This window comes from Protopterus annectens, chromosome 5.part0 (assembly GCF_019279795.1).
Source record: "Protopterus annectens isolate FY-2018-M chromosome 5.part0, PAN1.0, whole genome shotgun sequence".
Taxonomy (NCBI): Eukaryota; Metazoa; Chordata; order Ceratodontiformes; family Protopteridae; genus Protopterus; species Protopterus annectens.
The window spans coordinates 1,864,220,791-1,864,233,778 of NC_056735.1; the positions used below are offsets into that span (position 1 = coordinate 1,864,220,791).

Below are 12,988 nucleotides of genomic sequence, written 5' to 3' on the forward strand. Positions count from 1 at the left end.
CAAAGTTGAGATCCCAAGTAGGTAGAGGTGGTTTCCTTGGAGGCTTTACATTTTTGATTCCTCTCAAGAACTGCCTGAGTAGAGGATGAGAGAAAACAGGAACATTCAAGTTGTATTTTGCTGAAATTGCTGATGCATGAATCTTAATGGAGGAGTAAGACGGGCCATTATGGAACAGCTCTGCTAAGTATTCCAGGATGAGTGCTATGTTTGCCACAGAGACATTTTCTCCCTTTGCTGCACTCCAAATGAGGTATCTTTTCCACTTGGCTGAATAAGCCTTCCTTGTGGAGGGTCTGCGTGCCTCCAGGATAATGTCCTTAACCCTCTGGGATAGATCAGGGTTATTTTGGTTTATACAATATTCCAAGCAGCTAGCTGCAGTGTTTTCAAGTTTGGATGTAGGATCCTGTAGTTGTCCTGTGTTAGTAGTAAGGGACTTAGAGGTAGATGCCATGCGTGTGTCCGAGACGTGCTTCTCAGTAGCGGGTACCAATGTTGGTTCGGCCAGTCTGGAGCTATCAGAATTACCCTTGGTTGATCCTCTTTGATCTTCAGTAGAACTTTGTACATCAAGGTGAATGTGTACCTCCTTGTTTGTTGATGTACCACATGACTGTGGTGTTGTCCGTCCTTATCAGCAGATGACCCTGTTGAAGGAGTGGTCTGAATGCCTGGATCGCATATTTCACTGTCAGCATCTCCTTTAGATTTATGTGTAGATTCAGCTGGTCTTGGGTCCATAGGCCTTGTATACACTTGTCCACCATGTGAGCCCCCCATCCTAGGTCTGAGGCGTCCGTGGTGATGGTCTGGCTTGGATGTGGTTTGTGGAAAGGCAAGCCTCTGTTCAACTGGCAGGCCTGAGCCCACCACAGGAATTCTTGCTTCAGGCATGGAATTATTGGAATCTGGTTTTCTAGGCTGTGCTGGTGTTGAGACCATACATTCCTTAGGTACCATTGTAACTTTCTCATATGTAGCCTGGCATGCGGAATCAATATTATGCAGGATGCCATGTAACCCAGGGCTTGCAGGACTTTCCTTGCAGTAAGCTGAGTTTGTTTTGTTAATGACATGAAATAGCCTGGTAGTTGCTTTTGTTTTTCTTCTGTGAGAAAGGCCATCTGAGTTGATGTGTGCAGATCTGCCCCCAAGAATGTTATCCTTTGGGAAGGTACTAGTCTTGACTTCTGCATGTTGACTGTGTATCCCAGGGCTTGCAACAGTTGTATGACATTTTTCAAATCTTTTGTCAATTGTGCCTTGTTGTCCGCTTGTAATAGGCAGTCGTCCAGGTATGGGTAAATTTGAATTCCCTGGAGCCTGCAATGAGCAATTACTGATGCCAGGCATTTCGTGAATACTCTGGGCGCAGTAGATAAGCCAAAGGGCAATGCTGAGAATTGATAATGCTCTGATCCTGCAAGAAATCTGAGGTATCTTCTGCAATCTGGTCGTATGGGGACGTGCAGGTATGCCTCCTTGAGATCTAGAGTCACCAGCCAAGACTCCTTGCCCAGCATGGGAAGAAGCTGCTGGAGGGTCAGCATTTTGAATTTTGGAACAATGAGGTATGTGTTCAGTGCGGACAAGTCGAGAATAGGTCTCCATTGATTTTCTTTTCTTGGTACCAGGAAAAGCCTGGAGTAAAAACCTTGGCCTTGTTCCATTGGTGGCACCTTTTCTATAGCTCTTATCTCTAGTAAGTTGTTGATTTGTTTTAGAGCATCTGTTTTTTGGCTTGGTGGTAGGTTTGGCATTCCCCTCTTTTTTGGTAGAGTGTGGAAGTGAAACCTGTAGCCCTTGTCTATTGTTTGCAAAGTCCATTTGTCTCCTGTAATGTAATGCCAGTTGTCTGAAAATAAGGCTAGCTTTCCGCCCAAGGGAGCTTCCAGTTGTCCCCTGGTAGGCGGTATCAGAGCCAAGTCATTGTGTTTGTCCAGTGGAAGTGGTTGTAGTTGAATCTGTGGCGATACTTCTCTGATTGGTAGATTGCCACTGACGTCCCCTGTAGGCACCCCTAGCTTGATTTCTGCCTCTTGGGCGTCTATTTCTGCCTCTCTGTGCTCTGGAGTTGTCTGGAAAGGACCAATTCTTCGAAGGCCAATTTCTGCTAAACCTCAGAGGTTGGACCTGTAAGAAATCCTTGACTGTTTGGACAGATTTTGCTTTTTCTTCCACCTTCTTCAGAACCTCCTGTGCAGGGGAGCCAAACAAACTTTGTTTCTCCATGGGAGCATCTAGGAGTTTTGATTTAACATGATCTGGTAAGGACTGTTCTTTTAACCATGCATGTCTTCGAATCACTGTTCCAGTCATAGCTGACCTAAAGAAAGCCTCCAGTGCATCATAGCCACATTTTAAGAAATGGTTACTGACCTGCTGAGAGTTATGTACCAAATCCTGAAGAGACTTGCGGTCTATAGGTTCAGGAAAGGAAAGTTTTTTTTTATTTATCTGGTCTAACAAAAATTCCTGATATTGAATCATGTGAAATTGACAGTTTAAGGCCCTAGCCGAAAGAGCAGCAGAGGTATAAACCTTTTTACCCCATCTCTCTAATGCTCTAGATTCCCAATCAGAGGGAAGAGGGTTTTTGGCAGAAGCAGCTGCCACACCTTTCGGGCCCTGTGAAATGGTTTCTGGATCTGCAACAGGAGCCTTATATAAATGGTAGTGTGTGTCCGGGACCCTGTATTATCTGTCAGGCTTGGCAGGGCAGGAGGAAGGGAATCAGGAGCAGTACAGGCATCATTAAATGCATCGTCAACTACTGTTAGTACTGGAGGAATGGCTAAAGGCCTATGCTGTGGTAAGTGTAAGAAGGTCCTTAGCCTTTTCCTTGAATCTGAAACATCCTGGCCATGCCATTGGAAATGCTCCCTCATAGCATGTAAGGTTTCCACAAAAGAAAATTCCTCAGGAGGAGAAGCAGAAGGAATGGAGTCTTCTGCATCAGAATCCTCATAAGGAGAATATGGGCCTTCCTGAGGGTCAGTAATGTCTGAGTCCTCCGAGGAATAGTCTGTAGAGACAGGTTCCGGGGGTTCAGTCCTAGGCCTCTTATCTGAAGGGGGCTGAGAGGCCCTGTCTGGGTGAGGTTGTGATCCCCTGATCAAAGAAATGAGATCCTCAGCCAGGCTGAGTATTTGTGAACTAGAGGTAGGCCTATGTGGGGTAGTTTTAGCAGGTAAGGCCTTAGAAGATTTAGCTTCTTTAGCCCTGGCAAAAGCCTTGATGGACATAGAAGCAGGGGGTCTAGCAGCCCCACGTGCAGGGGTAGATATGTCTAAAGGAATAGTATCCGACAAATCCTGGGAGCCTGCTTCTGTAGCAGTAATATCAGTAGCAGATTCAACCACTGTCTGTGAGGCCTCGGCTATAGGAGGCATGCTTTCGGCCGAAGAACCGAGGACTCTGTTTCAGCCGAAACCAACACACTCGCGGTTGGCCTAACCGCGGTTTCAGCCGAAACTGCGGACCGCGAGTGTCGGTCCTTTTCCTTGCGCTTTTTAGCTATTTGTGTAGGCGAGTCTCAGACGGCATTTTGTAAGCAAAAGCGGGACCAAAAAACTCCTCTGCAAACTCCGACCGACGTCTAAGCGTTCGTCGGTTGAAGGAAGCACAGGCTAGACAAGCTGATACGTCGTGGTCTGGGCCTAAGCAAGGAAGGCAGTAAGAGTGGAAATCCTTATGAGGTATTTGTTTCCCACAAGTTAAACAATTATTTACTTTTTCTGACATCGGCTGAGGCAAGAAAGAGTCCCCAACGGGGTACTTAGCTTTTTAGCAGTCTTCGGTAGTAGAAATCTCTGGATCTGACCGACCGGCACTTGCAAACAGCTTCTGCTTCGGGCACCACGCGGCAAGAAAGACTGAGGAAAATGGCGTCGGCTGATGCCTTTATACCCAATAAACAGCAGCTATGACGTCGGGTGAAGTGCGACATCAGCCGAGGCCAGACCCAGACTTTGGAATCCGGCCGACCTTGAAGGACATCTGCCTTAGGAGAGGATGTGAGAAGACAGGTGGATCAGTATTGTACTCTGCTGAAATTGCTGAAGCATGAATTTTGATGGAAGAGTACGACAGACCATTGTGGAACATTTCTGCGAAGTATTCCAGGATACGTGCCATGTTCATCACTGTCACATCCAGGCCCTTTGTGGTGTTCCAAATGAGAAATATTTTCCATTTTGCTGAATATGCCTTTCTTGTGGAAGGCCGGCGAGCTTCCATGATAATATCCTTCACTCTCTGGGATAGTCTATCCTGAGGAGGAATCAAGGTATTTTCCAGGCTGTTAGTTGCAAGGTTTTCAGGTTGGGATGCAGAGTTTTGCAATTGTGCTGTGTCAGGAGAAGTGGCCATTGAGGAAGAGGCCATGGTTTCGTGCGTGACATGCTCTTTAACAGTGGGTACCAGTGCTGTCTTGGCCAGTCCGGAGCTATCAGAATCACTTTTGGCTGCTCTGTCCTGATCTTCAGTAAGACCTTGGTCATTAATGGGAGAGGTGGAAATGCATACACTGTTAGAGTTCTCCAGCTGAAAGAGAGGGCGTCCACTTTCCATGCTTGTGGGTGGTATGTCCTTGAGCAGAATTTCTTCAGCTGATGATTGTGGGGAGGCAAAAGATCTATGTCCGCCTTCCCCATGATTGTGTTATCTGTAGAAAGATGTCTGGGTGCAGCATCCATTCGTGTGCATCCATGATATTTCTGCTTAAGCTGTCCGCCAGTATATTGTCTTTCCCTGGCACAAATTGAGATTGCAGCTCTATGTTGAGTTTCAAGAAAAGTTCCCATAGATTCATTGCCAGTCTGCAAAGAGGATATGAATGGGTGCTTCCTTGCTTATGTACCACATAACTGTGGTGTTGTCTGTCCTTATTAGTAGGTGGCCTTGATGCAGAAAAGGTTTGAAGGCTTCAACTGCATGTATCACTGCCAGAAGGTCCTTGTGGTTTATGTGCATGAGTAGCTCTTTTTGTGACCATAGACCTTGAATGCATCTGCCCTCCATGTGCGCTCCCCATCCGTGGTCTGAAGCGTCCGTTGTAATGGTTTGGCTGGCTATTGGTTTGCTGAAGGGCAGACCCTTGTTTGACTGGCTTGCTTGAGCCCACCACAAAAATTCCCTTTGAAGGCATGGGATGAGTGGTATCAAAGTTTCCAAGCTGTGACTGTGCTGAGACGATAAACTCCTTAGGTACCATTGTAGCTTCCTCATATGCAGCCTTGCTTGTGGAATCAGAAGGATGCAAGAAGCCATGTAACCCAGGGCCTGCAGGATTTTCCTTGCAGTCAGCTGAGTTTTTCTTGTCAGACTTTTGAAGTAATCTGGTAGTTGACACTGTTTTTCTTCTGTGAGGAAAGCCATTTGGGTGGTTGTATCTAGATTCGCACCCAGAAAGGTTATTCTTTGGGATGGAACAAGTCTTGATTTGTGAATGTTGACTGTATATCCCAGGGCCTGAAGTAGGTGAATGGCGCAATTCAAATGTTTTACCAAAGTTTGTTGGCTGTCCGCTTGTATAAGGCAGTCGTCCAGATATGGGTATATTTGAATCCCCTGAAGTCTGCAGTGTGCAATTACTGATGCCAGGTATTTCGTGAATACTCTGGGCGCAGTAGATAAGCCAAAGGGCAATGCTGAGAATTGATAGTGCTCTGAACCTGCAAGAAATCTGAGGTGTCTTCTGCAACTTTGTCTGATAGGGACATGCAGGTATGCCTCCTTGAACTCTAGAGTTACCAGCCAAGACCCCTTGCCCAGCATGGGAAGGAGCTGCTGTAGAGTCAGCATTTTGAACTTTGGTACAATGAGATAAGTATTCAGTGCGGACAAGTCGAGAATAGGCCTCCATTGTTTTTCTTTTCTTGGAACAAGGAATAGTCTGGAATAAAATCCTTGGCCTTGTTCTGAGAGAGGAACCTTTTCTATAGCTTTCATTTGCATTAAGCTGGAGATTTGTTTCAAAGCCTCTGCCCTTTGATTTGGTGGCAGGTCTGGCATGCCTTCTCTTTTTGGTAATGTGTGAAAATGGAACCTGTATCCTTTGTCTATTATTTGTAGTGTCCATTTGTCCCTTGTAATACTGTGCCAGTGTTCTGAGAATAAAGAAAGCTTTCCGCCCAAAGGTGCTTCCAATTGAGCCCTGGTTGTCGGTGTCAAAGTAAAGTCATTGAGCCTGTCCTTGTGCAGCAGTTGTAGGTCCTGCATTACCTCTCTGTTGGGAGGCTGCCATTGACGTCCTCTGTAGGAGCCTCTAGCTTGCCCTCTACCTCTGGCACGCCTGTTCTTGCCTCTCTGTGTCTGGAAAGGACCAATTTTTGGAAGGCCAATTCCTGCTGAATCTTGGTGGTTGGACTTGGAGAAAATCTTTGACAGTTTGTACAGATTTTGCTTTTTCTTCAACTTTCTTTAGGACCTCCTGAGCCATGGAGCCAAATAACTTTTGCTTTTCCAGTGGAGCATCCAGAAGCTTTGCTTTGACATGGTCTGGCAGAGATTGTTCCTTCAGCCAAGCATGCCTACGTATGACTGCGCCAGTCATAGCTGACCTACATGAAGCTTCCAATGCATCATAACTACATTGTAAGAAATGGTTGCTAACCTGTTGGGAGTTATGTACCAGATCCTGAAGTGATTTGCGATCTATGGGTTCAGGTGAAAACATTATGCAATTCATCTAACAAATACTCTTGGTACTGTATCATATGAAATTGACAATTCAATGCCCTCATAGAAAGAGTAGCAGAAGTATACACTTTTTTACCCCATCTCTAAAGCTCTAGACTCCCTTTCAGAGGGGAGAGGATTTTTAGTAGTGGATCAGCAGAGTGGGCCTTGTAAAGGTGAAGATGTGAGTCTGGGAGCCTGTAGTACCTATCGGGTTTGACAGGAGCCGGAGGTAGAGAATCAGGGGTTGTGCTAGACTCAGAGTACACATCATCAATGACATTTAAAACAGGAGGAATAGCCAAAGGTCTATGCTGAGGCAAATGCAAGAAGGTCCTTAATCTCTTCCTGGAATCAGAGAATTCCTGGCCCTGCCACTGGAAATGCTCTCTCATAGTGTGGAGTGTCTCCCCAAAGGAAAACTCTTCAGGAGGGGAGGCCGAAGGAATAGATTTCTCTGCATCAGAATCCTTGTAGGCCGAAAAAGCCTCCTCCTGGTGGTCCGAGAGAGTAGAACCATTTGAGGCCTCATCTGAGGAGTGGAGATCAGAGGGCTCAACCCTGGGCCTTTTGTCTGGAGGAGGTTGAGAGCCCCTGTCCGGATGAGGTTGAGAGCCCCTAATTAAGGAGATAAGGTCCTCTGCTAAGCTTAGAATCTGTGAACCTGTAGTGGGTCCCTGAGGGATAACTTTGGGAGGCAAAGCTTTGGAGAGTTTAGCAGCTTTAGCCCTAGAGAATGCCTTAATGGACATGGATGCAGGAGGCCTAGCTGCACCACGTGCTGGTGTAGTTTTGTCTAAAGGTATGGTGTCGGAAGGTTCCAGGACACCAGTTTCTGTAGGAAATTCAATAACCGATTCTGCCGGGGCCTCCGGGACTGAGGTAGTCGGCTGAGCGGTTTCGGTGGTAGGAAGTACCAAGGACTCGGTTTCAGCCAAGACCGAGACACTCGCGGTAGGCCTGGCCGTGGTTTCAGCCGAAACCGCGGCCCGCGTGTGTCGGTCCTTGTCCTTCCATTTCTTAATCAAATGTGAAGTCGGAGTCTCCGACGGCATATTGTATGAAAAAATAGCCCCAAAAAATTCCACTGCAAACTCCGCCCGACGTCTAAGAGTGCGTCGGTTGAAGGAAGCACAGGCTGAACAGGCCGAGACGTCGTGGTCTGGGCCTAGGCAGGGGAGGCAGTAAGAGTGGAAATCCTTATGAGGTATTTGTTTCCCACAAGTTAAACAATTATTAACTTTATCTGACATCGGCTGAGGCAAGAAAGAGTCCCCAACGGGGTACTTAGCTTTTTGAAGTCTTCGGTAGCTGAATTACAGGAGCTGGCCGACCGGCACTTGAGCACTGCTTCTGCTTCGGGCACCACACGGCAAGAAAGACTGGGGAAGATGGCGTCAGCTGACTCTTTTATACCCCAGACGCTCTGACGTCGGGGAAAGGGCGACATCAGCCGACGCCGGACCCAGACTTTGGAATCCGGCCGACCGAGGGGCTGCCTGAGGCAGGACAACCCCATATGTGATGACTGCAGATGCATCCTTGAAGGACATCGGAGAAACCTCCTGGACCATCGATCCATTTTTACATGGTAGTACGCTTCCTGGAGATCCACTGGAGCACATACAGTCATTGTGCAAGAGAGACACAATCAACTGCACAGTGACCATCCAAAACTTCAACTTCTGCACAAACTGGTTCATGCAACTGAGTTCCAAAAATAGGACGTAGGTCCCGTTTTCCTTGGAACTAAAAAGAAGCAGGAATAAGTTCTGGATCCTCTCTGTCCTGCGGGGACCTGTTGGATGGCTCTTTTTTGAAGAAGGCTTACAACCTCCTCTTGGGCTGCCTCTTCCTGATTGGGTGGCACATCTGGATGAGGACTGAATTTTGGGGGAATTTCCAAAAAGGGAATGCAATAACCCCTGGATATAATTGCTAGCACCCACTGACTGTTTGTAATACTTGCCCAGGCTAGCAGGTGCAGCGATAACTTACCCCCGAGTGCCTCCAGGGACGGACAGTCAAGCAACGCCTCGGGACCCTGTAAAGGTTTCTCAGAGAAGGGCTCCCTGGAACCTTGGTTTTGCGGGCCTCCTCTGCCCCTGGGGGGACGTCTACCACTGAAACCTCTTCCCCATCCCCTGGAAGAGGAATCCTCCTGAACATCTTGAAAGGGAGACTGTGCCTTCCTGAACCACATTTTCTTACTCCCCTTCTGGGTCTTGGAAAAGGACCTCTGAGGGGCAGAAAACCTGATCCCAACGGCCGACAAGGTCTTTCCTTCCTGTTCACTGCGGGTCAAATTCTCTTTCACAGTGGGACCAAAGAGAATGGAACCATCAAAGGAGGTGTTAACAAAAGACGTCTTGAAGGCCTCTGCAAACCCACTCAAACGGAGCCAGGCATGGTGCCTAATTGTGATACCAGAGCCCGCCGCCTGTGAGGACCCTTCCGCAGCATTGGAAATTAGCCTCATGGATGAATTTGCACCCGAATGAAGGGTTGACAGCTTTGGAGAAACTGCCTTGAATTCCTCCTCAGACTTAGACCCAGAAAGGGAAGTAGATAGTTCCTTTATCAAATCCCTCTGGAGACGGGTGAAATGCACAAAATAATTTAATGCTCACAGGCTAAAAGCAGCCAAGGCAAACACCCGCTTTCCAAATCTGTCCACAGCGCTCGATTCACGACTGGGCGGATGGACAGAAGAACTCTACTCTGCCAATTCCTTTTTAGTGGCAGCAGCCACCACAATAGCATCAACCAGGACCACTTTGGACCAAAAGGTTCTATCCGATGGAGGGCTCAAAAACTTGTCTGCTTTCTTGGGCACTGGCTCCATGGTATCTAGCTTCTTCCAAGCCCTGCTGGCACAAGATCAATGAGGAGGATCAGCAGGGGGCGGACACCCAGGAGGTAGATGGCCCCATACCGAAAGCCTCCGGAAATACGGCTTCCTCAGAGGACGGGGTTTGGGTAGACCAACTGCCTTTGGCCTTGAGGATCTCGAGTATGTCACCAAAGGAGACTTCCTCCGGTGCAGATCTTGGGGACCCATCCCCCTCATCAGCATCCGTATCCTCGGTAAGGGACTCCATAGGGGAGTCAAGATGTCTCCTCTTACAAGTCTTCTTCCTGGGAATTTCCTCCGCCAGGGGTGACAAGGAAGACTCAGAAGAGGAGGGGACACCCCCCTGGAGGCCAAGTCGGACGGGCTGACCAGAAACAGGATGAGACAAGTCGCTCAGATACTGGGGCTGGGTAGGATGACTGCGCAAGAAAGAGGCAGCTCTGATAGCAGAGAAAGATATTTTGGCAGCCTGGAAAGCAGAAGGACTAGAAGAGGTTCCATTCCCCTCTCCTGCCAATAAAGTGGAAGAGAGGGTGGACCCCCAGTCACACCACTCCACCAGACGGCACTGGACCGAAACTGTCGAAGGCAGAGGTGCCCAGAGGAAGAGAGCAGTCTGAAAACCCAGGCCCGAATCCAACCCCATAGACCCCAGCTCTATAGGCCCGACCGGCTGGATGACCTGTTCTGGGGGAACAGAAACAGTACCAGTCGCCGATCCTGTCAGGAAAGGACCCAAACTGGGCCCCAGAGCTCCCCTAGCCTCCACTCCGCTCAACAGTCCCTAAGAATCCAAGCCACTGGCCCAGATGAGGTCCAATCGAAGGGGAGTGGGAGATTTGATTCCCGACCTATGGGCTGGAGAAGCCAGAAGTCCCAACTCCATCTGAGCTTTCAGAAAGGCCAGCATCATCCTGTCCATATCCAAAGGGAGGGCACTCCCGGAAGACTGAAAGGAGATGGAAGACCTACTGGGAGAGTCACGCCTGGAGCCAGAGTGTCATCTCTTGCGTTCCCTAGAACGAGACCTACGCGGAGAAGATACCTGCTTAGAAGGCAATGGATCCAAAGTGACATCCTCCCCTACAATCAGCTCTGGCATGACTCTTGAATCTGAATGAATTGGAACCGAACTCAAAGGATCAGAGGTGATCATTCTCGATTCCCACTGATCAGAAAGGGTTGGATCCATAGGTATGGTGCCTACCCTCGAATCCGAAGGTCTGGAGCCGACATCCTTAGATCCGGGAGAAGACACCAAAGGTACCTTGATCCGAGGGCTTCAGGTCCGAACCCCTGGATCCAGGAATGGACTCCCTGGACGATCTGGGACCAGAAGATCTCGGATCCAAAACTGCACTGGCTGGAGCCGGCTCCAAGGACTTAGGATCCAACAGCCTGCAATGCTTGTTCTGGGCCTCCTCAACGGGAAGCTTCTTTCTAGCCCCAGAAGAGCCTGCCTAGGCCGGGGAACCAGTGACCAAGGGGCCTCCTTTGACCAAGCCTTTAATCAGGAGCTTATTACGACGGTCGACCAAAGCCCTCAGGTTGAAAGCGGCACAAATGCTGCATTCCACCTCGAGGTGGTTGCCGCCGAGACAGTAAAGGCACTCCTCATGTGAATCAGAAATAGGCATTTTCCGCCCACAAGAGGAGCAACTTTTAAAACCCAAAGGTTTATCTGACATAACCGAACCAGGAAACAAAGAACAAAGTCAAAAAACAAGCCAAAGTTCGAAAAGCCTGCTAAATCCGTCCAAAACACTCAACACACAACTTAAACTAACCAACTACTTGGCACACCATAAAAAACTAGGCCGAAACACAAACCCTGAGAAAAAGACTTAAAGGAAGGGTAAGACTCAACCGGGAGGGGATAGTTAAGAAAGGAAAACTACCTACTAACACTACAACCCAGAAAAAATTACAAGAAATATAAGAAACCTTTCAAGAAACACTTACACTAATAGGAGCTTGAGCAATCTTCGTCTGACTGACTGAGTGGCAAACGAGATCTGGGGGAGTGTAGGGCAGCACAGCATTACGGGAGGAGAGAAGCTTGAGCTAAGCTGTGTTCTGAGTACGCCGGCTTGGATCCGATATCAGATCCAAGACCCTAATATGAGGAATGGTGACTAGATAACATCAGATCTGACTTTTTTTTTTTTGGAGGAAGGCATTTGTTGGCTAAACTTCAGCACATCAGATATGAGCAGAACATCGAAGTGGTAATCACACAATGTCAAGTATACATAAACATCACAGTAAGACTGCATCCTGGGAGACCACATCAGATGCTAAAAGGTCTAATAGGACATCACTGCATCCCAATGTCCGCTAAAGACTAGACAAGCAGACAAAAATGAAGTTCAGTGGTAAGACTAAGGGTTGGCATTATGCAAAATACAAAGGCTACAGCTTCAGACAGACAGGCGCACACACACACAAAACAGCGTAAAAACCTTACCTCATCTATTTTCTTGGCCACGTTTTCCTTGTGATTTTTGCCCCTTTCATGAAATTCAACACTCTTAAATATAAGAAAATGGAAAAGAAAAGAAACTCGTTAGATTTAACATTTTAGCATTTTTCTCCCCAAAAGTGAAGAAATTATATACCTACAGTAGTCTCAAATTTCAACTGCCTTTTCCCTTAGAATTATCTGTATAACCAGACGGCTACACACTAATGCATAAACTTGTTCTGCACTTACAACTGAGGCCAGAGCCACATTACAACAGAAAATAAAAGTTGTATGAAGTACTCTCCACTGTAACAGATTAACAAATGCAACAGAGGCTTATCCAAATTCAAAGCACAGCAGATCAAAGGTATTCTTAATCTCCACAATTAGCCAATTAATGTCCATCTCAATGGCTCCAGTTCTGACATGGGCTGGCACAATTCCTGAATATAATTTACACCAGCAGCTGGTCAGATTGTTTCTCAGCAAGAAACTTAAACTAAAACAACTTTTTTTTAAAGCAATAGTTAAGCTGATAAAGTTTACTAAGCCAAAACAGCCATGCACAGAAAACTTTGTGGGGCAAAGGTCCAAGTGTAATTCAAAATGAAATCAAAAAGGGGGTACAGCGAGTGGAAGCCCTTACTGCTCAAATGGCTTCTTCAGAGACTTAGTGTTAGTACCTCAAGCAGCTGGTATGGACACTGGTGCAGTGGTTTGTGGGGCGATTCACACACAGCAACAAGACAATCAAGGCTGACAGGCAGTTGCTTCATGTTTTAAAGAACTGTACCAGAGCCTCCCATACTGTTGAAAGTAAAGCTGTATTTATTTGAGTATGTTAATTGAAGCACTAGTGCTAACACTTGGGACTTCAGCTGCAGAAGGTCTGACATCCAAGCCTGGCCTCCACGTCTCCCTTCCCCATTTTGATCAGGTGGATTGCCCTCCATTCTTGGCATTAGCATATCTGTAGTATAACAGAA

At 47.4% G+C, this 12,988-nt stretch overlaps 1 protein-coding gene across 1 annotated transcript in view; it reads right to left on the reverse strand.

Annotated features, from left to right (window-relative positions):
• The window catches only part of WBP4 (WW domain binding protein 4), a 1,129,068-nt gene that overhangs the window by 847,328 nt on the left and 268,752 nt on the right, over window positions 1–12,988 (reverse strand). The window contains exon 3 of the mRNA XM_044072046.1: window positions 12,006–12,068. Coding sequence (XP_043927981.1) covers window positions 12,006–12,068 — 63 coding nt within the window. The remainder of the gene's footprint in view (window positions 1–12,005; window positions 12,069–12,988) is intronic.